The sequence below is a fragment of the Talaromyces atroroseus genome (assembly GCF_001907595.1).
Source record: "Talaromyces atroroseus strain IBT 11181 chromosome Unknown scaffold_9, whole genome shotgun sequence".
NCBI lineage: Eukaryota > Fungi > Ascomycota > Eurotiomycetes > Eurotiales > Trichocomaceae > Talaromyces > Talaromyces atroroseus.
In genome coordinates, this window is record NW_017971441.1 from 1,331,551 (window position 1) to 1,356,772 (window position 25,222).

The 25,222-nt window shown below is 45.8% G+C and overlaps 8 protein-coding genes across 8 annotated transcripts, besides 1 other annotated feature; 7 read left to right on the forward strand and 1 right to left on the reverse strand.

The window, feature by feature from the left end:
* Positions 1-253: 253 nt before the first annotated feature.
* On the forward strand, positions 254-4,884 carry UA08_06839 (hypothetical protein; the record flags this gene model as incomplete). The annotated part of the gene is made up of 8 exons (XM_020269160.1): positions 254-298; positions 347-1,036; positions 1,409-1,606; positions 1,680-1,721; positions 1,797-2,494; positions 2,573-2,740; positions 2,809-3,027; positions 3,558-4,884. The coding sequence occupies 8 exons, from the start codon at positions 254-256 to the stop codon at positions 4,882-4,884; spliced, it is 3,387 nt and encodes a 1,128-aa protein (XP_020118137.1).
* A 606-nt stretch (positions 4,885-5,490) lies between these two features.
* On the forward strand, positions 5,491-6,774 carry UA08_06840 (putative dioxygenase; the record flags this gene model as incomplete). Its single annotated transcript, XM_020269161.1, has 2 exons — positions 5,491-5,590; positions 5,765-6,774. 2 exons carry the CDS (start codon positions 5,491-5,493, stop codon positions 6,772-6,774), a joined length of 1,110 nt encoding a protein of 369 aa, XP_020118023.1.
* A 1,672-nt stretch (positions 6,775-8,446) lies between these two features.
* On the forward strand, positions 8,447-9,048 carry UA08_06841 (hypothetical protein; the record flags this gene model as incomplete). The annotated part of the gene is made up of 3 exons (XM_020269162.1): positions 8,447-8,475; positions 8,632-8,677; positions 8,788-9,048. 3 exons carry the CDS (start codon positions 8,447-8,449, stop codon positions 9,046-9,048), a joined length of 336 nt encoding a protein of 111 aa, XP_020118142.1.
* Positions 9,049-11,508: 2,460 nt separating this feature from the next.
* Positions 11,509-11,642: a repeat region (Identified by RepeatMasker using a combination of RepBase library and repeat library created with RepeatScout).
* A 1,221-nt stretch (positions 11,643-12,863) lies between these two features.
* UA08_06842 (hypothetical protein) lies at positions 12,864-16,240 on the forward strand (the record flags this gene model as incomplete). Its single annotated transcript, XM_020269163.1, has 4 exons — positions 12,864-13,651; positions 14,058-14,556; positions 14,608-15,090; positions 15,155-16,240. 4 exons carry the CDS (start codon positions 12,864-12,866, stop codon positions 16,238-16,240), a joined length of 2,856 nt encoding a protein of 951 aa, XP_020118352.1.
* A 407-nt stretch (positions 16,241-16,647) lies between these two features.
* Positions 16,648-18,274, reverse strand: UA08_06843 (hypothetical protein; the record flags this gene model as incomplete). Its single annotated transcript, XM_020269165.1, has 6 exons — positions 16,648-17,077; positions 17,111-17,119; positions 17,154-17,502; positions 17,642-17,816; positions 17,887-17,993; positions 18,064-18,274. 6 exons carry the CDS (start codon positions 18,272-18,274, stop codon positions 16,648-16,650), a joined length of 1,281 nt encoding a protein of 426 aa, XP_020118140.1.
* Positions 18,275-19,187: 913 nt separating this feature from the next.
* UA08_06844 (hypothetical protein) lies at positions 19,188-19,610 on the forward strand (the record flags this gene model as incomplete). The annotated part of the gene is made up of 1 exon (XM_020269166.1): positions 19,188-19,610. The coding sequence occupies one exon, from the start codon at positions 19,188-19,190 to the stop codon at positions 19,608-19,610; it is 423 nt and encodes a 140-aa protein (XP_020118141.1).
* Positions 19,611-20,600: 990 nt separating this feature from the next.
* On the forward strand, positions 20,601-21,540 carry UA08_06845 (hypothetical protein; the record flags this gene model as incomplete). The annotated part of the gene is made up of 2 exons (XM_020269167.1): positions 20,601-20,799; positions 20,864-21,540. 2 exons carry the CDS (start codon positions 20,601-20,603, stop codon positions 21,538-21,540), a joined length of 876 nt encoding a protein of 291 aa, XP_020118143.1.
* A 1,725-nt stretch (positions 21,541-23,265) lies between these two features.
* Positions 23,266-23,868, forward strand: UA08_06846 (hypothetical protein; the record flags this gene model as incomplete). The annotated part of the gene is made up of 4 exons (XM_020269168.1): positions 23,266-23,361; positions 23,456-23,468; positions 23,558-23,655; positions 23,845-23,868. 4 exons carry the CDS (start codon positions 23,266-23,268, stop codon positions 23,866-23,868), a joined length of 231 nt encoding a protein of 76 aa, XP_020118144.1.
* Positions 23,869-25,222: the final 1,354 nt, after the last annotated feature.

Genomic DNA, 25,222 nt, shown 5'->3' on the forward strand with positions numbered 1-25,222 from the left:
TGGCTGTTGGTAGATTTCTGATGACAAAGAATATTTGGAATGACGTAAGCTTGGCTTCCTGTTTTTAAGTCCGAGTCCTGGACGAGTCCATCGGACGTCGCGACGGGAATTTCGGTGATAAGTCGCGTACCTAGTAGATCATCAGAAGGCAAAGCTATAAAGCAGCCTGGAGCCCAAACAAGTCATCGGAATCATCAGAATCATTCACATAATCCACATAGTTGCTTGTTTTATCTTTTCAAACATCGTCCAAATGTCCGACAAGCCTAACACTCCACCGGCTTTGCCATGGGCTTTGGTAAGCTTACCGTCCAAGCTCATTTATCTCTTCTTTAACACTCAATAGGATGGTCGAGAGGTCGATCTCCTCCACTACATCTTCAATCGATCCGATATTAGGCAAATACGAGGGAACCCCGCAAAGGTTCTCGGTGCCATTGATGACTACCATGAACAATTCAAGCCCCTTATGAACATCGGCATGGTCAAGGGCGAGTTTATTGTTGGTATCATCGCTGAGCGCAGGCCATCCATGATGATTGAGCTTGGTGGCTACGTCGGCTACTCGGCGGTTTTATTTGGTGACGCCATCCGAAAGAATGGAGGAAAGCAGTTTCTGCGCATAGAGAAGAACCCTGAGATGGCAGCAGTTGCCAACCAGCTCGTTGAACTCGCAGGACTCCGCGACTACGTGCGCATTGTTGTTGGCTCCAGCAACGAGGTGCTCAGAGAGTTGATCGCCGAGAACAAAGAGATTGGCACCGTGGAGTTGATTTTTATTGACCACTGGCAAGATCTGTACCGCCCAGATTTGTGGCTACTTGAAGAGCTGAATGTGTTGAAACCTGGAAAGAGCTTGCTATTGGCGGATAATGTGATCATGCCTGGTGCACCAGAGTACCTCGAATGGATCCATGCGACTCCCCAGGAGAAGAGAGACATCCTTAGGAAATTAGATGTCGGCTTGTTGAAGCCAAACCCGAGTCTTGTATATGACTCGCGCGTACAGGAGTTTGAGAATACCGAGTTTGGACCGGTATGCCCACCTATTCAAACTTTCTATATCTTTTCAATCGGACACGAAACTAACACTTGGCGATTTAGGATGGAGTTGCAGTTACTCACATTAAGGAATAGAGAGTGCCTAGAAAGGGAGTGGAGAATACCTTATAGATCAAATTGTTCGGATGTATGTTTATAATGGCATAACTGGCATGGAATTGAATTTCATATGTAAAATTGGAAATACGTCATACAGTCATAGTTCCATAGTTGCCTATATTAATAGAGCTACCTCGGAAGATGCGGGGGCATGGGGGAACAAACTATTTCCCTCCGAAATCAGTATTTAATTTGGATATTTACTTCTGATTTCCTCTTCTCACTGCTTATCATGGATTGATTACAGCAACGTTGCCAACCTGAAAAGAGTTCAAAGAATTCAATTACCAGTTTTACTAGTCATCTCGTCGATTATTGCAACATGCTTTCTAACCGCGGGGAAATATATGCAAACGCCGGTCTCGCCAATGGTTATCTGACCCCAACGAGCCTATTCGGCAAGGACACCAAATCGGGCACTGTGTCTTTTGGGAATGCAGAGAATGTAAGCGAGTCAAAAAATATCCTTATTAATATCCAGTTTACAGAGGTGCACGTATTGACTGATGAGGTGCTAGTTCCTGATGCAAGACGTGATGCTTGAATACATCCGCACGCAGGTAAATTCTTGGACTGACTGCCCTTAATATCCCGGTACATATGGAACAAAACCGTTAAGATGAGGATAACAACAGGTAGTATCAGGCCTCGACAACACTAGTCTTACTTATCATGAAGGTCCCTTCGGCTCCAAACGTATTCGTGCAGCCATGGCCAAGTTGATTACTACCTACTTCAATCCCGCTATGCCGATCTCAGCAGAGCATATTCTTTTCACAAGCGGTGTGACGAGCTTGAACTCGATCTGGGCTCGTAGTTTAACCGACCCTAGCGATGGGATTTTGCTAGGACAGCCCATCTATGGCTCCTTCAATGGAGACCTTCAAGTCCCATCTGACTGCCAGCTGATCTATACCCCTTTCCACGGGCATGACCAATTCAGCCCACATGCCGTGGCTCGGTACGAGGAAACATACTTACGAGCGCGAGATGAGGACAAGGTTTCAATTCGGGCGCTTCTGATCTGCAACCCGCACAATCCACTCGGTCGATGCTACCCACGCGAGTCGTTGGAGGCGATACTGCGGTTCTGCCAGAAGTACCAGATCCATCTAATCAGCGACGAAGTGTACGCGTTGTCTGTGTACGAAGGCGATGACTCCAATGGCGGTTTTGTTTCAGTTTTGTCCATCGACACAGCCAATATCGGGGTGGATCCAGCCCTAATCCATGTGCTATACGGGATGTCGAAGGATTTTGCAGCGGCAGGACTAAGGCTGGGATGTTTGATCAGCCAGAATCGGAGGCTGATGCAGGCGGCTCTTTCGACCAGGTAAATGGAGCCACCTAAAGTGCATATCCATGCTCGTTATATCACAAAGATCTTGCTGATGGTAGGTAAAAATTGTAGTCGGTTCCACTGGCCGTCAAATATCTCCTGCAGCATTGCTGCTACTATCCTTGAAGATCGCGATTTTACGGAGAATTTTCTTCAAAACAGCCGCAGGTTACTCCGGTCGCATCGAGATTTGGCGACACGAGCGCTGAAGGAGACAGGGATCCCTTATGCACTTGGCGGGTAGGCGCGCACTCGTTCGAGTTCTTCAAATAGAGACGATGAGCCGCTAATCCTTCATATTTCTTTAGAAACGCAGGTTTCTTTCTCTGGATCGACTTGTCCAAGTGCTTGGACCGTAAAATCGTCGATGCTGAGGGCGAGTGGGCCGCAGAGCTGGACTTGTCCCGTCGGCTACAGCAGGTTGGCGTGGAAATGTCGTCGGGGCATGCCTATCACAATGAAGTTCCCGGCTGGTTTCGCGTCGTATTCTCGGTGGAAGCGGAGGTCCTGAAAGAGGGTCTATCAAGGTTCGTGACAGTTGTTCGATCCACGTTCATCATATACTAAAGGAGCTCTGTTCAGGATTGCCAAATTCTATCAAGCGTCGTGACCCACCGCGCAAACAGACATGCTTTATTGTATTGCGATTGGCTCCCAATGCACACTGCCCGCTGGCACTAGTGCCAAGATGGGCATATGGTTGGCTGAATCGAGCACCCCGCCCGATGTGAGCCGCCAGGATTGGTTAGCAAAAAGACTGTGTCAGACGAATCAAGGAAGCTGTGGGGGGGGGGAAGAACACAAGAACCAATAGTGGAACCGCATCTGGATCACATGACTTACATCCTGGCTTGTGCCAGCCAATAAAAGCGAGTACAGATTTCGTCATCGACGCTTTACCGTGTTCGGTAGCTCAGGACAGGAACAAATCCTTTCTCTGTCAACTCCACGTTCTCCTTGCAGGGTCTCTCTCTTCAACTGTACACTTCATTTCTATCTCAACTTCGGTCGTTCATTGTCGTCTTCCTTCTCTCATTGCGCCAAACATGTTTTCTAGTCGCGCGGGCTATGCCGCCGCACAGGCCGTACCGACGACAATCAGAAAATTCGCAACAGCATCGCCAGTGTCGGCTGCATCGCGGAATCACAAAGTGCTTGTGATCGGTGGGGGTTCTGCTGGCTTAACAATCAGCCACCAGCTCCTTCGAAATGGCCCATTCGTTCAGGACGACATTGCAGTGGTAGATCCCTCCACATGGCACCACTACCAGCCCGGGTGGACTCTAGTTGGCGGCGGCCTTAAAGACAAGGAAGAGCTGCGGAGGTCGATGGATAGTCTGTTAGATTCCAAGCTCAAATTCTACAACAACGCTGTATCTGCTTTTTCTCCCGAGAACAACTCCGTCACACTGAACAACGGCGACAAGATCAACTACGACCACCTTGTCGTCGTGCCCGGCATCGCCATCAATTATAATAGCATCAAGGGTTTGCCTGAGGCTCTTGAAAACAAAGACTCTTTGGTGTCTTCCATCTATGGATACGACACATGCGACAAAGTCTTCCGCACAGTCAGAAAGCTAGGCCAAGGCAACGCCATTTTCACACAACCGTTAGGCGTTATTAAATGCGCAGGCGCTCCCCAGAAGGTCATGTGGCTAGCTCTAGACTATTGGAAAAAGGCAGGACTCTACGATCCGGCAAACCCTTCCAGTTCGCCTATCAAGATTAGTTTCGCTACTAGTCTACCCGCCATGTTCGGTGTGCCGAAATATAGCGCGAAGCTCGAGGAGTTACGGAAAGAGAGGGGTGTCGAGGGGCTATTCCAGCACGATCTCGTCGCCATTGACGGTAATACAGCTACTTTCACTCGTCTAGATACACAGGAGCAGATTAAGAAACACTTTGATCTTTTGCATGTCGTACCGAAGATGGGCCCTCATGCGTTTGTTAAGAATAGCCCTCTGGCGAACGAGGCCGGGTTTGTCGACGTCAATCAGGGATCACTTCGCCACACTAAATATGCTAATGTTTGGTCCGCGGGCGATGCCTCTAGTCTCCCGACAGCGAAGACAGCAGCAGCCGTCACTTCCCAAGCTCCAGTTCTTGTCCGCGGCCTGTTGGGAGCTATGCAAGGAAAAGAGCCCGATGCCACATACGATGGTTACACATCATGCCCACTATTGACTGAGTATGGAAAGGTTCTTCTTGCCGAATTCAAATACGGCGGTGAGCCTAAGGAGACATTTGGCAGCCTGTTCGGCATTGATCAAGCCATCCCTCGCCGTAGCTTCTATCATTTAAAGAAGGATTTCTTTCCATGGGTTTACTACAACTCTATGGTCAAGGGAACTTGGGGCGGGCCTAAAGGCTTCATCAACTAGATCGTTTTCTTGGTTGGGGCAGTGCAGGGCATATGACCACAAAGACCGACGGACGATGGGAATGCATCATGCTTGGGCATAAACCAACAAGTTCATGATTGGTGGCATTTCGATGCTTATATCTGACAGGCTTGTTAAATCTGTTATTTGTAGATGCTAAGATGTACAACCAGTTGAAAGTCAAGAAGAGACTGCCCAGCGAGGGCTATGTATTATATTCAAAGATATAGACACTAATGATAGAGCTGCTTCCCTGTGCGTTCAACGTTTTATACTGGACTTTCATGTAACAGGCGGGCATCCTTTAACATACTCGTAGAGTATGCATTTTTCTATTTCATTAGTACGTACTGACTGGGAACCAATCATGAAGAGGACCGCCTGGCCAATCACAACGCACACGTATATCAGTCCGTCGCGCACCTCCGACGGCCCGGCGTCTTCCGCCTTTGAAGCCAGTTCCGAAGCGCATATAAATCTCCAGCTGCTCTCCATCAAAATCTCTCTTTGCTTCGTCGTCTTTTGCCTCTTTTCTCGTCACACTATTCAAACGACTGTCCAATATTATCAATATTATCTGGCAGAGTTATCATCAACCATATTGCAATGGCCGTCACAGCAACCGTTCAGCCGCTCCCAGTGCCTCAAGGATCCGCCATCAACTTCGGATCCATCATCTCTGGAGTCGACCTAGAAAACCTGTCGGGTGAGTAATCAACATCCAAGGATGAAACAAAGGGGACATTGTAGTGTCGTCAATATCATAAGGGAGCACTCCGAGGAACGGTAACCTCCTTAGGTAAGTCAAGAAAACTTTTTGCACTGCCATTGTGGCATTTCAAAAGAATCAAGTGGATCTAATGATTGCGGTTGTGTATAGACGAAGATTTCCAGGTGATTCATGACACGTTGTATCGTACCAGCGTGGTAGTCATAAAATCCAAGCCTGATGTCTCGGCCAAAGCTCAGTATGAGCTCACGCGCCGCTTTGATCCGTCCTCCACTGCTTATGGCCACGGCAAGACGCTCGATGCCAAACGCAGCATTTTGCATCCTGATTTGAAGACAGTCCCGCATCAGCCTCAAGTCCAGGTCATTGGAAATGGATTTGTGAAAGACTATGAAGGCCTGAAAGATATCACGCTTCGTCATCCTCACCATCGCACGTTCCATCGTGAGATCATCCCCGAGGTCGAAGATCTGGATTATACGCGATTCTACCGGTGGCACATCGATGCAGCACTTTATGACCTAGATCCCCCGCTGGTAACTACTTTGTTGGCAGTGTCACTGCCGTCAAAGCGAGAGCAGACTCTGCGATATGATGACGGCACTGGCGATGAATTACGCGTGTCTTTGGGCACTACGGCGTTTGTAAGCGGTTACCAGATGTATGAGCGTTTATCCGAGGAAGACAAGGAGTTCGTTCGAACGAGCAAAATCGAGTATGCACCTCACCCATACATTTGGATGAGCAAGGCTCGTTCTCTCCCTACTGGTCTCGGCCTTTATTCCGAGCGCCTTGAGTTGGATGAATCTGAACTACCTCCCATTGAACCAAGCAAAATTAAGATGTTCCCAATGACCTGGAAAAACCCAGTGACGGGCAAATTGGCTCTTCAAGTTCATCCATCTGCCATCCGACGGATTCACCTGAAAGATGGCACTGTCGTTGAAGATCTTGAGAGAGTACGCGATATCGTGTACCGTCTACAGAGACCGGGCATAAGCCCGGAGTATGTTTATGCACATGACTGGGAGGAGGGGGACATGGTGCTCTTTAACAATCATGGAGTCTTGCACTCCGTTGTCGGTGCTTTTGCTCCTGAGGAAGTGCGATTATTCCGACAGTGCAATTTGTCTGCTAGTCGGGCTCCACTGAGTCCTTAACGGTACTCAACTCAGATTTACTACTTTCGATGTTGATCACGTTTGCGTGTGTGTATACTTGCGATGCGAGACTTTCATTTACTAGTTTCGTATAGTCCTACATTTGCAATTTTTCAATGATATTTGGAGATCCGCTATGTCAAATATTACCCACACTAATTAACATTATTAATTAGGTACCTAGGTAACTAGCTAACTATGCCATCGCAGTGAAGCTCTTGTACGCCCACAACGAACCGCGATAGGTACATCTAAGGCATAATACGAATATACATGTAAGTGATCGACTTTAACATCATATATAGCTCCTTACTTACATGTGATTTCCTTCATTTCGCCGAGTAATTTAAACGATTAACCATCAAGGTTGATTCTCGCCGCCCGTGCCAGCGATTAGTTCACGGAGCCCTAATTACTGTATTTGGAAGATGGCAGGCTTCAAGATACTGTTTTAGATGTTAAAATGCGAACTAAAACCACCCGAATCAATGTAACATTTTATTCCTTGCTACAGTCTCGCTTTTCGTTCCATTAAGAAATATGCTACACCATATATACCTCTAACAAACAAAAAATGTAAAGTAAGTACCAGGGCGGGTGGCAAAAGTGGTTCATATTGAAAGAACAGCTGGACTGAAAGCAAACGAATATTGCATCAGTGGTAAGCAACTTGAAATAGAAAAAGGCTATTGCAATGCAAGAAGTTGTAAAGATATTCAGACATCCGCCTAACACCAGAAAGCTGCTGTCAAAGAAAAGAACGAAGGTCATTTGAAAATAAAAGCAAAGACACAAAATCAGCACCTGGAACCATTTCTCCCCAAAGAGACAATACCCGCCCTAATCGTGGCACGAAAGCCTTCCCTGAATGCAATAAAATCGTCCATTGTCGTAAATACCAGGTATGTTGCTACTATGCGGTTGTTATAATACCTCAATCGGAGGGCGGAAAGCTAAGAAAGTCCTATTTTTATTAGCATCAGTTGGAATTAACCGAGACCGTGGATACCTTGCTTGTTTCAAGGAAAGGGAAAGAAAGGTTTCCTTCCACTTACCATCCTCACTACTTGGAGGCGAAGGATAAGAGCAGGGTTCGCAATAATATTCCAGCATCTCCGTGATGATAACCTGCCGAGGGTTCTCCGTGTCTACTGCACAGGTTGCACGAGGATGGCATTTTGATATACGCTCAATGCGTTTGATATGGCCGCAGGCCCACAAGATCTCGCTCCAGCGACACATCTGATAGTTCTTTAGGGATCAATTCATAACGTAGACTATTTTGTTGCAGGGGATACACTTTATGTTGCCAACCTTTGATGTTATACAGAGAAATTGATTGAAATGTGGAAGTTTTTCAGCTACCAACCAGGTATCCGATGTGATAAGAGATGAGTGTGATTTTACTCCTATCTGTAGACATCTCTCTGACTTTATATGTTTACTGTCTGCTCAGAAACCAAATCCTGATAGTATACAATCCAACTCCTGCGCCGTCTTGCAAATGGCGGTGCTCGACAACTTGACGGCTACATTGGCCATATGACAAGATTGCCCGGGCTAAAAGCGTTCAAGGCCTTTTATTATTATTAAGGACTGGTTTTTGCAATTACTAGTCTCTGGCCATCCAAATCCCGAAGAGGGCCTTGGGGCCACTTTGCTGCCTGAAAATATGGCACAGGTACCCATACTAAAAGACAAGTAAGTGGGTAGATAATATTAGTTCCACTTTCTATCTTCGCGATATGCGTCATAAAAAGTTTATTACAAAATAAAAGGGGCATTTTAATAAAATATGCGGCGTCTTGAAATCAACATCTTTGTCCGCTCAAAGCTGTGCCTTACTGTACAGGACAGACAGCCTCAGGGCGCGCAGTTCGAAGCGACACGGAATTGTCCGATGGTGCGATTCTGCGCCATATTTCTTTTATCTCCTTTGTAAATAGCAATATTGGACGTATCTGACTCGCACATATGTATCCGATTGATAATGTCTATACGATTAATGTCTAGACACAGCGTTGCCACTCCCGCCATACTCCAGCAACGGCCGATGAACCTGGCGTTGGCCGCATGTGTAAACCTCCGCGCATGAGGCTACTGCAAGCCATACTCAAACGCCATCATAAGAAAGCTATTGGCTCAAAGATTGGAAGGGCTGGCCATTTTGCGACCCTAGCTGCGCCCGCCTCTTTGTTTGCTCGGCGGAACGCCACAAAGAACTACGCCTTGGAAAACGGCAAAGAACGTGCCATATCAGCAAAATCTGGCTGATTTCGTAGTTTTGCCTCATTTTTTTCCCCTTTCTCTTTCTCCCTCTCTTTCTTGTTCCTTTTTTTTTTTTTTCCTTTTTTTTTTTTTTCCTTTTTTTTTTTTGTTGGAGGGGAGTGCGGGAAGAGGGAGCATTGCTGGCGGGACTGCTCCGGCTCAGGGCATAGACGGGAGTTCTCTAGGGAGAGTAAGTTGGCCCAGGTGAATTCATTATGATATTGTTACATAGGCAGCATTTTACACAGTAATAGTAAGAAATGAGGCTCTGCTGCATTGCCTTAGGCAGACGCTCCACGATTACTTTGCAGTTGCTGTAGAGACATAAAACTAGCTCACATGAAAGAAGCACGCTTAGAATAATCACGGTGGAAAATAGGTTTGGTATCTTGTCTAGCCGAGCAATTTATCCTGATAATTAGACCCAATTCTCTTTCCTGAATTGTGGATTCTTTACATACCATTTCAATGCGTGATGATTCACGATCATCTACATGCAAGCCACCAATAATACGGTGTCTGTGACAAGAGACAGACTGCATCACAATCGCCTGTGGAAAAACTGTTGACTTACGAGGTCATTACCAGCTTTTGCCTCGGTATGCGCTTCTCGCTATCCACTTCATCGCGTTGTCGTTTGGCGGGGTTTTTGGAAGCCAAATTACCATCATGCTTTATTTGGGAGGCGTCGCAATAGTCCAGGCCCCGGAGCCAATATTTCGGCCACAATCCTCTCTCTGAAGCTCTCATACGGTTGGAATGGAATATTTCTTCGTGTAATGGTTAGGGAGTGTGAGAAGCTTATCGGTTTCGTCGGATTCTCAAGCATATCTGGAATGTCAGGTGATAGTTGCACCTCAAATAGATGGATAAATTCATAGTCTGACACATCTGTCAGTATTTGCGACAAACGTGACAAATAACTTTGATGTTGCGCAATAGACAGCAATATGCAGAGTGTATACGGGTCATCCGTCCATTCAGCCGGGGTCAATCGAGACATTCGTTTCTGAAAAATACGCCGTACGACGGCGTTGGCCCTCGGATGACGGGGGGTGGTACGAATTTATCCCAGCGAACGATGGACGACGTTCACATATTCAAAATAGGCGATGAATCTTCCAGTCCTTTCAGACATGCACTCGTTGTTTTGTCCACGCAGCCAATACAGATCATAGTCCGGCTGATGTACTGGCTTACGGGTGAAAAAAAAAAAAAAAAAAAGGCGGAGGCGCTTTCCTACTCATTAGGATTATCAGTCGGGCACTGGCTCACACTACGGACAGCAAATTGCCATATTTCGAAGCTATCACTACACCAACTGCCTTCCGTCAGAAGGCTAAGGCAGAGAACAGTAGATTGTTCTACGAACTCGACAATAGTGATGCTGCTGCCAGCAATTGGGGCCGTGAGCATCTTTTTGCCTGTCGGGTTTTACGACGAAAAGCCCAACGCCTTGTTCTCCCCGTGCTATCGCAATACGCACAATCCTCGGATCTAAGCTTTTCTTCTGAAATCGAAAAATTCATAGAGGGCCCGGGATCTTCCTATTTAGCTCAACCGAGCATCGTCTCGTGCGAGATCCCAACTGCGGCGTCTCTCTTGGCCAAATCTGGGCGTCGATGGCCAAGCCCAATGCTACTCAGCACTACATGTGTTTCCTTGAATTCGAAATCGATGACAAATATCTCCAAGATTTTGAGTCGGAATACCTCGGAATACCCCAAGGCTTTCTTGTATGTCAACTCCACCACTTGGTTCGATATCAACTCACGGGAAGGCAGACAAAACGTGGTCTTGAATCTATGTGCTATCATACGTTTGCCTACCGTAGCATAGGTTGGATGCAAGCTACCTGAAGTGAAAACCATGTACTCCTCCGTTCAAAATGGATGTTGTGAGTATGGCTTCAGGCAACCACCGGCGCTCACTGTCCTGTGAAGAGCAACAAACCCAGCGGCGATGTTGGTTTTGCGGACAACCTTATTGGAAATGAAAGAAGAAATTATTTTAGAAGCTTTCGGGTATAATTGATTCATATGTATCGATCTATTCTCATTATACAGTAGCAGGGCTCCCATGTATCATTCTTTCACTCACATGCTCGGCCATCGTAAGCCCTCTTAGTTACCCCAGATATCGCTCTTTCGGGGAAGTTTTGGACTGACACTAATAGGATGTCGCGCCGTTGCAAAGCTGGGTGTTGTGAGACTTAGATATACAGCTAGAACTTCTCCTCTCAGATCTCTGATATGATTGAGCACTATATATATGCCTAGGTATACTCAGCTTGTTTCGCATGTTATGGGGCTGGTAAGCAGACTGCAATATACCTCTACTCTAAGGGAACACAGATAGACTCTTTTTTTCAGATTGTGGTTTGACTGGGTGTCATACCTATCTAGAGGAAGGGCTCGTATGACTGATTATATCTCATGCCTGAGCACAAAATTCCTTTGCTGATTTCTCTTCTTGCTTTTAACAGTATATACAACCAAAAAAAAAGGGCTTCCCATCCGCTCAGCCGTACTTAAGCCATAGGCCGGTTAGTAGTTGGGTGAGTGACCACCAACGAATCCCGTCTGTCGTAATTTTTTTCCCCTAACATTTTCGTTAGACATTAACAGTGTATAGCCGTTCTTTATATAGGATTGTCCTTACTTCGATTGGCGTTGTTGGCCCTGTACCAACCAAAAATCTAGATCCTGTCTCACTATATGATTACAGTATTATATTAAACATTATTGTTTTGATTATGGTCGTTAGATTCCAAGAATTCTACACAATCTGGCGGTCCCTATCCTCATCTGCAGACATCGGGCAAACACAAGTCACCCCGATGAAGCGGCCAAACTATACTTTTCACACAAACACCTCTTATGAGTAAACTTTGGCGATAAGACAAGCCTGCACGTTTTGACAGAATCCAAGTCGAAAGAAATGGCGGCTGGGTTTACTGACAACGATATGGTGCGAGGGACGTTACTTGCAATGGCACAAATTGAGCTGACTTCCTGATAATTACTTTGTTCACGCCGCATGGTTTCTCGACGCGGTTCTTACGCTCCGCACCAAAGTGGCACGACAGCAGCAACGACGACAAATGACGGCAATAATCATTATTTTTTATGGGTAATGGATTGTATCTATGAAGAAGGGACCATCAAGATAGTGTCAGAGAAAGGCAATATATCCAGCGTGATGAGGTGGACTACTAGGCCGTATAAGAGGAGAAAAATAACATATGGAAAGGGAAATCGCATGTGTTTCTTTGAGCCGATGAATAGCCAAAAAGGTTTGATAATAACCAGAACCAAGGGGAGTAAAAAATCTTGCTGTTTCATCAAAGAAACATTGGCAAAAGCCACCACGAAACAGCTCTGCCGCAGCTTTTCCTAGGTTGGCGCGAAATTACCGAAGGGCAAAAAACTTTCCCTGCACCATGGATGACAAACCCTTGTTCGGCGGGGTGTCATGCCGAGCGCGATGCTCGTACATGCAATTATTGAAACAAAACTGGGTAGAGTTTTAAATATTTAAGGTTTAACTTTTCCTGTGATGTGAAATGTGGGGCGGTGGAGGTGCAATCGATGGGAACTATACCGAAGCAGGTTTAGACCCCGGGGGTTCTGACGATAACGCAAATCTACTCAATTAGGAAATCAAGTGTCCACGAGGTATAAAAGGGCTCTATCGTGCATCCCATGAAGCATGTCTGTTTCATCCTTCAACACTCAACCTTCAGCTTTATAACTATTCAAGAAAGAACTCTTTGATAGTCCGATTTTTATCTGTTCAAAATTGAAAAGCACTTCAACACAATGTCCTCCTACACAGTCACTTTTGTTGGCGCAACAGGCGGTTGCACCAATGCCTGCCTCACCCATTTCCTTCTCTCCAACAATGACCACCTCGAATATAAAGCCATTGCTTTGGCAAGGACTCCCTCAAAGCTCATTGAGTCCTTGAAAAGACAACCAGGCATCACAGATTCCATTCTTGACCGGAAACTCACCATCGTGCAGGGCGATGGTACAAACGCCGCGGATATTAAGAAGGCCCTTTTCTATCAAGCACAGATACCCCTGCCAAAATTGGTTGATGCCGTCGTCTCTGGAATTGGTAGCTATCCCGTACGCCAAAAGGGAACACTGCTTTCCTTGACATTGGCCTCTCCCAACATCGCGCAAAACTTTTCCATTGCATTGATCACCGCCCTTCGAGAAATCTATTCAGAAAGACCGGATATTGAAACTAAGCCGGTGGTATCGGTAATCTCGACTACGGGTCTTCCCTCGCCAAAGGAGGACGTTCCCTTTGGCATGCGGACGCTTTATCATCACGCCCTCAAAGTTCCGCATGAGGATAAGGCTAAAATGGAGGAGCTTCTGATGAGCGCCTATGAAAAGGAAGCTCTCTTCAAGGCCGTAGTGATCGTGCGCCCAACTCTCTTGACGGGCGATGGTATTATCCTACCGGATACAAACAAAAAGACTGTCAGGGCTGGGACAGTGCTTAACCCTGCTAAGGGATATCTCATTTCGAGGGGAGATGTGGGTGAATGGATTTGGGCAAATATTCTGTTGAGTGACGACCGCGGGGGAAAATGGTACGGACAGAAGGTCACTTTGGCTTATTGATCGTTTGTATATTGTTTCTTCAAAGTTTCTGGATAATTCCCTCATAGTGTCTAGTTTTGCTTTCTCTATGTTCCCGGATTTGTCCTGTTTAGTCTGTTAAATACCATGCAGTCATCGTTCAGAATCTCAACAACTTCACTTCTAGCACATGGCTATTCTATAATCGATCAGGGCTCGCATAGGAAGAATATAGTGTATTGTGATTGGCCAACGCAAAGTGATGCAAACCCTGCAAACATACTCGGCGACTGTTTGCCGAACGGCCGAACGGCCGAACAACCAACTGCAAGCCAAAGCATAGCATCTACATCCATGGAGCACACGCCGAAAAAGCTGCTTGATTGAAGAATGCATACTGGACTCAAACGATACTAGTCGCAAAATGTCATCCAAAGCTACAGTGCCTGGAAATGTGAATGAGGCGGCTCTCGTCAGACGCTACAACGTCGAACGGTCGTGCCTCCGTTGCCACGAGCGCAAAGTGCGTTGCAACAAAGCCTTACCATGCTCTGCTTGTACTTGCGCCAAAGTTCAATGTCGCTATCCGGGTCCGGAGCGCACTAAGCGGCGTTCTCAACGGGGGGCGCAAGTGCAACTTGGCTCTCGTTTGGATAGACTAGAGAGGGCTCTTGGTGCAATGACAACGATTCCTGAACGTGCGGACCCTGAAACAGATGCTCGCTTGCTTGGTGTCACAGATAGCTGTGGAACCTCTACGTCGTCGCCTCCTCCGCCCAAAGGCCTAAGCACAAGTTCTGTGGGCAGAAGTCGCACTGCACCGCCGGAAAACCACCCAACCAGAGGATTGCTTATACAGGATGGCGCGTCTACTCGGTATATCAACGAGGCAATGCTGTCACAGATGTTAGAAAAGGTAATCAATCAACCCCGAAGACGATATTTCCTGCTAGTTTCTAAATGATAGCCTGCATTCACGTCTCAGGAAACCGAACTTCAATCTGCTATCAGCACCCCAGATAGCCGGACTAGCGTTGAGAACAGGACACCTTCCTTCGGATTTCATGGCATGATCTCGGCTCCTTGCGTCTATGCAACAAATTATGCTTCTCTCTACCCCTCACGGGGACAGGCTGCACGGTTGTGGCAAGTGTATTTGAATAATGTTAACCCTATCATGAGGCTGCTTCATATTCCGACCACACAGAGTTCTTTCTTCTCGGCTATAAATGATTATACGGAAGTTGCCCCGGACTTTAAAGCGCTTCTCTTCGCTATATACTTTGCAGCCGTAACGAGTCTTGACGATTCGGAGGTTAACCTGATACTAGGTCAGGACCGTCAATCAGCCGTCAATGCTTACCAACAAGGAATGGAAGTGAATCTCCATGCGGCATCCTTCCTGGATTCCCCCACTATAACTTCTTTACAAGCATTGTCAATCTATCTGGTATTCCCATGTGCTACACTTCTATGTCGACGGTTAGTATTTTTGCTAATGCGAACGTGTTCAGATGTGCCGCCGAAGTCATAACACTGGTCTTTCAGGTTGGGCGCTGAATGGCCTTCTAGCCCGAGCTGCCCAGAGCATCGGGCTGCATCGCGATGGTGAAAATTTCAAACTCTCGCCCTTCGAATGCGAAGTCCGTCGTCGGCTATGGTGGCAAGTTGCTGGCAGTGAATCTCGAGTCGCAGAGGACCACGGCCTATTCACTGGCGATCTGTTGTACTTCTGTGACACTAAACTTCCTTCCAATCTCAATGACATTGATTTAACGGTTGACATGAGATGTCCACCTGAGCCGAAACAGGGATGGACAGAAACGATGCCGTATCTGCTTGTGTTCGAAACGAATAAAGCTTTACAGGAAATGCAGCAGTTTCTAGCTCGCGGAATAAACCATAATGAAAGACCTGCACATTTGGAAAGGTTTTTGCATGATTTCAAAGCAAAACTCAGCACTCAATTTTTCCAATATCTCGACGCTAATGTTCCCGTACAAAAATATGTTCTGTTGCTGGGAAACGTACAACTGGGTAAACTTGAGGTTCTAGTTCGCCAGCAAAGTATCAGGGGTCTTACTATAGAGAAGGCTGCCGAGTTTGTTCGTGATGAGACTCTTGTTCTCGCTTGTGAAGCGATACAAAGGGGCACTCAGTTGAGAACAGACGAGTTATTGAAAAGCTTTCATTGGCTCACCTCGACGTACCCCCAGTATTTTTTACTTACCTACAGTCTATGGCATCTTTGTATTCGACCAGATACCGAGAGTGCAGATTGGGCATGGAACATAATCGAACAATCGCTTCAGAAAGATCAAATGTACGGCCCGTCAAACCATGGTCCAAAGTGGAATGTAATGAACAAGTTAAGACAGAAAGCCCTTACTATTCGACACTCGTATCTATCGAGGAAGCACGCTACGACAGGTCCATCAGAGACAGAAAACCATGAAGTACCGACTGAGAATCTGGACGAGGATATATTCAACATGGCAGTCGAGGAGGGAATGATGTGGGATCTTGATTTGAACTTAATTTCGGGGTTCCAAGCATTTTCGTCGGACCCTTTGATACAGGGCCAAGGTTCCACTCTGTAACATAAATAGTATTATGTGCACGATTTGAGACATGTCAATAGACATATGTCGGACCTCGATAGTTATGTTGTGAACGGGCCTTACAATATCTCCAACGCTAACCAAATTCCTATGAGGCAATATTTGGAGCTGCAAATATGTCTAGGTAATTTGTACCTGAATAGTTTCTATTGGAATACCTACGTTCGGAGTTTGTTGATTTCTGGCAATACTTCTGAAGGAACATGGGGGCCTACGCCCTTTTTTGTAGAGAAACATTTCAATTTTCTAGACTAGAAAGCTAAAATCAAAAGGAAATATTGTACATATCAGAATAGAGAATGTATGAAGAGTACTACACAAAAAGAAATAAAGTTCCCATGCACTGCTGTGGAAGTGGGAAGACTCCAGAACATACCCAAAAGGGATTAGAAATTTGCAATCAACTTCAATCCCGTCTCATGCAGCCGAGCACCAAGAACAAAGGACGTCCCGGCAATGATGCAGACGCCGGAGAAGATCTTCATACCGAGATATGATCCACCGGAGTTCTGAAGAATGGCACCGGCAATTGGGTTGGTTGTTAACCCACCGATGGAACCAAATAGAAAAGTGAGACCGGTTCGATATCCAATTTGCTTGAAGGGCGAGATTTTGGCAATCAAACCCGCAATCAACGAGACGTATGCCCCGGACGAGAAACCAAATACAATCGCGAAGACAATTTCCGCTGCGTTGGAAGCAGCAGGAATCCAGAGCGCAAGCACTAGAATGCCTGAGAGGTAACAGACAATAACGAAGATATTGTATGAGCCAATTCGATCTGCTAGAGCGCCGGCTCCTAGACGACCAAAAAGACTTTTGAATGCTACATTAGGATCCATCACTTACTTAATATATCTAGGGGAGTCAAAGACTTAAGATATAAACATACCTTCCTGCATTCAGCATGGCAAGCAAATATTGAGCAAGATTATAGCTCATACCCGAGGCATACGCCTCTGCGACCACGTAGTCGATGGGAATAAAGATTCCAAAGGTCAGGAGCAAAAATCCGCAAAGAATGAGGATGCATTTTGCTTCCTTGAATGGCTGAGTTAGTTCTTCTTTCGTCATCGTCCGAGGATTGGGAGGAAAGCGAGACTTGATTGTCAAGTTTGCAATCATTAGAAGGAATAGTATCATGAATGCTGCAATGCGCATTGACCATCCATATCCAACTTCAATAATTAATTTTTGTACCATAATTGGGAAGATGATGCCTCCAATGCTTGATCCACTGGCTACAATGCCGTATGCAATGCCACGTCTTTTGTCGAACCAAGCAGGTATACCATTTATTGCTAAGGAAGCGCAATTCTTCCGTTAGCTCTAAAGTTCCTTTGACGTTTGGCTTTCTATGTATATAATTTTGCAACTCACCGGGCTGAAAAATACAAGAAACCCCAATAGCACTACAAACTCCTTGAGAAAGGAGAACTTGGTAGTATTGCGTTGATATTGAAGCCATCATGAGACCAAAGACATGTAGAAACGATCCGACCAAGAGCAGGTAGCGAGGTCCAAAGCGGTCGTAAAGCTGGCCAACAATCGGACCCTAAATGAAAAACATGATATTAGCAATTTACCGAGCCTGTAAATTTGCATGCCGAATCGAAGAGACCTACCATGGCGAACATGAAAAATATTTGCAACGATGGAATCCATGCGATGGTGCTAGCGGAATACTGGGACAGTAACGATACCTCGTAATAGTTCTGGAATACACCAATGCCTGAGGGAAAGGGCAAAGAGCGGGTTAATACTGCATATCAACATTTTAAATATCATCGCTTGAGGCATACTGTTGATCCATCCAAAACTACAAAATAGGACACACCAAGCGCCCGCCAGCACCAACCACGCCGTCAGCCCACCATCTGGAGCTGGACCTTGAGGTTTTCGCAGGATTTTCTCCGCAGATGCAGTGCCCAGTTTCTCTGAATCAAGTCCGTTGGTGGAGCTTAGCGGAGATTGACTGTCAAGTCCCGAGCTGGATGGAGCGTCAATAGACATTTTTCAGGCTTCGTTATAGAACTTGGATAGCGATGGACCTAAAGGAATAGAACGAATCCCAATTGTCAACAAAATTGAATAGGTAAAGATTTCCTCAATTGACATCGCCGCGCGCTGGTTTATATAGATAGCATCGGTATTTCGGAGCGGCCGTTCATGAACGTCCGGGACTGATATCGAAATTGACTTAATCAACTCTGGGTCAAAAGTATTTTGGGCTAGATATTTCTTAGCCTTAGACCATTTGTCATTCGAACAGTGTCTGGAGCCTGGAGGCTTTTATTTGGCCTTTCAATGTCTCCGAGACCCTTTGTGGCTGCTTTATATTTCCTAAACATTAACAGCCACATTGTTGTTAGATTGGCGAGCATATTTGTCCATCCAGGTCGTATTCTTCGGAAATAAAATGAAACGTGAATACTCCTAGCACCCAGATATTTTCCAGAATGCGTAGAAAACATATGAAATAGGTGAAAGTAGCGATTCACTGCGAAAAAAGTAAAATCGTGTTATTACAGACTAGCGCGCATCTTTCAGCAGCGACTCATGTTCGCGTCCGGAGGCTAACAACAGTAAAAGCATCTAAAATCTCTGCAGGAGAACTAGCACATATATCGATTGTTCTTTTAGGAAGATCAAGGGGCTCGGCGTGCTTTACCTGAAGATCGATGCGACGACAGTCAAAGCCGCGCAGAGCCTTTTCGCAACCATGTAGATTAGTACTACATATATAACCGCGCTTGATTACCCTCGTTTTCTGATCAACGGTTTAATGCATTGCTGCTATGGCTCATTATTTACAATTCTCAATCTCCGCTCAGAAGGAACTGTATAAGCCACTAACATCGTTTTTACACTCTACCACCAAATCTTGGCTAACGATCGTTTTTCCACAGGTTATCCCGCGCTTGCAATGAAGGCAGCACGCATAACATCGTGGGATTCACTACCGGAGTATATGTCAGTCCCAGCCCTTGGGCCCGCCCCGCTGGTAGCTCCCTTCTTTGCTGAACGCGTCAATATCAAGTGGAGCCAGCTCGTTAAACTTGAGCCAGTGACTGATTCTACTACCGTAGCAGCTATGGGCGACCCGTTCGGAAGCAGCTGGATGGCTTTGCAATGCCGGGCCATTGTAGGCTGTCGTGGCCGTACAGTAGCCATTTTTGGTGCAACTAGTGCCGGTGGAAAGGCCGTTGTATCTTCTGCGCGCTTCCTTGGTGTGGGCATTGCACGCGATGCTGATACTCTGCCGAATATCGAGGGTCTCGATGATGGCGTCGTGTTGACGAAAATCTCTCTATGCCTTCCAGCATTGGCCCTGTGCATATCGTGCTAGATTGGGTCGGTGGTCCAGCAGCAATTCAACTCCTACAAACCGCCGAAATAGAGCTCGGATAAAACTTGGAGTACATCCAAACTGGTGGTCTTGCAGGTTATGAGAACATTGACATCCCAGCACGTCTGATTAATAGACAGTGGATGTTTATAATGGCATTTGGGCTTGGTAGTTTTTCGGAGGAAGATATGAAAAGAGAAATGCATGGTTTGATGGGCCCCATTACGAGAATGAAGCCCCCCTTCGAGGCATACGCTGCGCCTTTGGCTGATGTAAAAACTACATGGGAATCCGACGAGGCGCTGAAGAAGAGACTTGTTTTGGTTCCGTAATTTGTCTTAAAGATTTGTACCCAATTGAAAGTTCCATTTTGAACACACTATTCCATTATTTTCTCGGTACGACCTAGTGGACGCTTTGGCTCATGATTCTTGCCAAATTTTTTCTGCCTGGTCAGGAACCACGTCACACAAACTGTAAGCACTATGACTTGATCGATGCTCAGCTATTGATTCGGCCTACCACTTACAAGCCAGCAGGCGTGTTGGTTGTCGATGAATGCCTAAAATGCAGGGCACTAGCACTCCCAGCTGAAGTGGGTCTTCCCGCCCCTACCAACAATACTAAGATCTGATTGGGTACAGCTAATAACAAGATTCTACCAGGGGCTATCCTGGTTGGCTCGCTGAGTATTAGTTCTCAGCCACGTGAGAGCTAAGCCGAAGGCAGTTCAGTGGCATTTTATACTCTGCGAGTGGCCAACCATAGTTATGGCTTAAGTTACTTAGTACAAGAGCAGACCTCAAATTTTTGATGGCGCGATGAAGCTGGCTAGTTGCCGTACGTCATAATTCCCTGGAGCTGAAGGCCGACAGATATGTAAACTTGAGAATAGCCTCGGCGACCGCATCTTATACTTTGTTTTTTTTTTTTTCACCTCCTACTACTGAGTGATAGATAATTCGTTTCACAAAAGAAGACGCGTCAAATATGAAGTTATCTATTCATGTATTCTGTCTTTCCGGCTTCGCTGCCCTGTCAAGCTGTACAAACGTCAACATTCCCATTGGATTATCAGCTGTTGGAAATCCACAGGAGACACTGCCTGCCAGATATCCTCTATCGTCATGGCAATGCGGAAGGAAGCCCTATGTGACTTTCCACCCCGGACAGACTCTTGTGTCCAGTGGTAAGCTATTCATGTTCTCATCCAATGTAACGAACGGCGCACTGATATTAGACTCGATTGTTAGACACTATAAACGCGCCTACATTCGATCCCAAATCCCAACTCTTCACCGGCCCTTCATCGCCCAGCAGCACAGGCAAATACGTCTTTCTCATGGTTGACCCGAATACCAATACCACGGATCCAACATACCCGGCCTTACATACTCTGTACGCAAACGTCACCGCTTCAAATGGCGATCTCAGCTGGACCGTCCTCGCGCCCTATATAAACCCAGAGCCCACTGCGGGTGCACCACACAATTATACCATGCTTCTTTTCGAGCAACCCAGCGCCCAATTTATGGTGCCGTCTAAATTCTCGTCGTTCCTGCCGTTGAATCTGAGCAATCTGTATGCGAGGGAGGGATTTCCGGTTCTTGACTTCATACATGATACTGGTCTGGGCGAGCCAGTAGCGGCAAACTGGTTCCAAGAAAGTGCCACTGGCACCAGCACCAGTAGCAGCGCTGTACCCAGTGTGAGCATTTGTTCAGTAATTCCGACCTCATCTCCGAGTGGCACAGGTGTTGTTAGGAACCCCACGGCTACTGCCACTGGAATCTTTTCTTCAGGAGCAATCACCAGCACAGCAACCAGCATCAGTCCACCAGTAGCTGGAGATGCGGTCGTCAGCAGCGCTAACACCGGAAATGTTTTGATCGGTTTAGGTGCTGTTTTCGGAGCTTTCGGCCTGCTTTAGGACATACGCGTGTATCCATTATTGTGTACAATATGAATTTCCTCGTATTTTTGCCTAATCGACTGTCGGTGATGCAAGACACTTCCGGTGCATATGGGCTCAGAGAAGCAAGCAAGACGAATATATGATACGTGATAAAATAATAGACAGGTCACAATCTAGTCATGTTATATTAAACATGCAAGCCTTGTGTGAACAGCACATAGTCGGCCCGTTTGGTTGGCCAGCCAATGTGGCTAATCATGCAGGCTAAAGCTGCAGTATGCCCGTGGCGGCAACGGCTTTGTCTGAGACAAGTATTAATTCTTGCATGACAGTGACTTACTTTGGCGTTAATCTGTTCGTCACAACAAGGGCGTAGATCATCAAGAAAGGAAGGGTATCGTTGGCATGTTAGCCGCCCACCGTTTTACAGCTGTAGACCCGTTTGTATGCGTTTTGGACAAGGGTATTTATTTGCTATTTAGGGTGCGCCGCACCTGTCCCCTCTTTTTTGATAGGCGTTGACGAGGCTGAGACTGAGGGCGCGCCATCGATTCGTTAATTGTTAAGCCATGGCAAGTTCTCTGGATTTCTTTTCTCGGGATTTACCCAAAACCGGACCTCTAGTGTTGCGGTTTTGTCTTCGTTCTGTCATTTTCTCTTCATTTTTGGAAAAGGAAAACGCAGGTCTATAGCAAATATGAGCACCCAAGTCAATAATAAAACTCTTTTGCACATGCTAAGCATCTTCGGGGCTACGTGCTTATTGACCGTGGGCTGGATTTTCTGCATGCTTTACAGTACGTGGCTATCGAATTCACCATAATACCACCAACTTTGGCTAAAAGGTGCTCGACAAAGGCCGGCTACCTATAATCCTAGGTATGTTCACGCCTCGGAATGCAAACTTCTGTCTGAGTTTGGCAGTTTCTTACTCTTATCAGAATCAATGCGGTTTACTACAGTGAAAGAGACACCAGTCATAATGAACCTGTCCAATCCCCCGTCGCTGGATCTCGAAGGCTATATGAGACTCGCGGGTCACGCCTCACTTGTGCTATTGGTTCTGATCCTCACATTACGTGCCAGCAACTTGAAAATACGACCTGCGAGGTTCAAAATACGGGGCGTGTTATCTCGAAAGGAGACTGAATCTTGGTGATGAATCCTGTACGGACTTTTTAATGGTGTTTTCGAGTACTTCTTTTGGATAAGGCATTGAATAGCTGTACGTATTTTCCAGAGGGTTGAAATACAATGTCGCTTTTCGGCATGTTTATTCATATTGACTTCTGTAAGTAAAATTTGTACAGGTAAAGTTCAGGTAAGTTTTTGGTCCGATAGATTTTCAAAAATATGTAATATTCTATCTAATCGCTGGATCATAGATTGATTGATTGATCTTTTTTTGCTTCTCTATCCTAGTCAGTTGATTATATCTACGGATGCAAGGAATCTGTTTTTCAAGTTGTATAGCATACAAGCCTGTCTAGACATGTCCAAGTTCCTTCAGATGGGTGCTGATTAAGTTATAGGATAATGAACAATGTTTTCACGTATTTCCTTCCCATGAAACCCGAACTTGTGGGTGTTTGACAGAATTGCTCGGAGACTTCCGTTCACGACCCCATGCATTTAGCGTCTATGCATGATTGAAAAAAATGACAAGAAGTCACTAGACGTAATTGTTTAGCCTTGTCTTGCCCACAGGCTTGTATACTGGATAAGTTCTAAAGCATCATCATGGCTCAAGTTACGACTGCCCGAATTCTACCACCAAAAGTCCAAATGCACATAATGAGCTATCTAGATCACGAAGATTGCCTCGCTCTTATCCACGTGAGTAGAAAATTTTCTCCGATTGCTCTGGAAACTATGAAGGATGCATCACCGCCATCAAGAAGCACCAGACTTGCTTGGATTTGGACTGCAGAAAACTGGACGATGTGAGTTCCGGAAGCTCTTTTCTGCTTATACGGGTATCCAACATCCCATCTTCGTTTCTTTTATCGTGCAGTAACAACGGATTTTACAGATACCGGCACCACCGTGCTTGTTGCCGATGCGCAACAATACGAAACATTTTACGATTCACTCGTTGCGCGGACACCGAGACTTGCTCAACAGGTCCTGGTATGCATCGACTGCATTGCAAAGTTGGAAGGAAAAGCAAAATTGTCTCTAAATACGACAAATGAACAAGTGGAAAGATCGGTATCAGAAATAGAAGAGGCAATAGTTTACTTGAGGTCCTTGCGAGCCAGACGAACTTTGCCTACCATCTGAGACGGGAATTTCTAGGTATATTGTGCCATCTCATAGGTGTGGATGTTCCTTCAAGTTTAAAAATATGCAATGCAGAGAAGAAGTGAGTGGTTTGAAGAGCTTATTAGCCAATAGAACTTACATTTCTTGGTCTGTGAGCCTCATGAAACCGAGAAAAAGGAAATTGCCGGAGAAAAAAAGTAAAGAGTAAACTTGTGGTAGTATGGCCTCCATAATTGACAGTCGAGACTACATCTTCGGCCCTTTCCTTTATTATCTCTCAGTCACCCTGCCTTCAACCCAGTCTCGCCTTTGAAAGGAAGCCTATGCAATTGACCTTACGCTTATACTTCATTCGCTGCCTTTCTCGGCTCTGCATGTAACGAAACTGTTGGTTCTACTACGTCAATACCTACGAAGCTGTGAAGCAATATCATCTCAATTCGATGACAACAAGCCCATCTTAAGAAAGTGTAAAGGCATTGGTGTTGGACCCTTTTGTGCACTCCATAAGCGAGATGTGGTACACCGTACCCTAGTGAGATATCAACAGAAACCTTTCGTTTGTACTCAATCATTCGTAATACCAGCTAGCAAGAATGCTTTCCACCTTTTTTCAAGATACAAAAATGGTGGAACCTCTTTGCCCTAGCAATAAGTCGTCCAAGCAATGGACTACGATACCGAGGCGTATGTTTTGGAACGATTGATTGATCCCACCTCCAAAAGTACAAGTTGCGAATTTTTGTTGTTAAAGGGAAGAAATGCATATTCGAGCTGTAAACATCCTGTTTTACTACCAAAGGTGTATTGCATAACACCCTTACTTCCAGCATGTGTAGTGTGGATTAATGTTCAAAACGAAGGTAGAAGTCTGTCGTGAAAGTTCCGAACCTCTTGAGGTTCGAACACTGGCCAATTGTGAAATTGAGGCCCTTCCACCTGCGCTAAAGGGAACATGGATAGAAGCAAACCAAGTACATGAATCAAAGGCCTCTTATAACGGATGTCGTGTTGGTCAGGTGTATCAAATCAGATGCCTTTGAAAATAAACTTTATTGCGTACCTATGTATAGTTGGAATTAACGCATGTATTGACCCCTATCCAGGTACCCACTATCTACGTAGAGATTCCGGCTTTGTTTAATATATTAAAATCTCACATTTAAAATCCGCTGCGAGTGCGTACTATCAAAAAGGGGAAGGACGTCCTACAAACTCTATAAACTGTTGTATGTTCTTAGAATTTCGGGCTCCCATTTCCATTATTGAAGACATTTTGGTTCTTAGAGATGGCCGTTGTTCACCACATGATTTCCAAAGGTGTCAAAACAATCGCCGTTGGGTGCCGACCTTTTCCTGGGCCTGCAATCAATTGGTGGTACGTATTAAGGGCTCCGAGGTGTATGAACTTCCGATATCAAATTCATGGTGC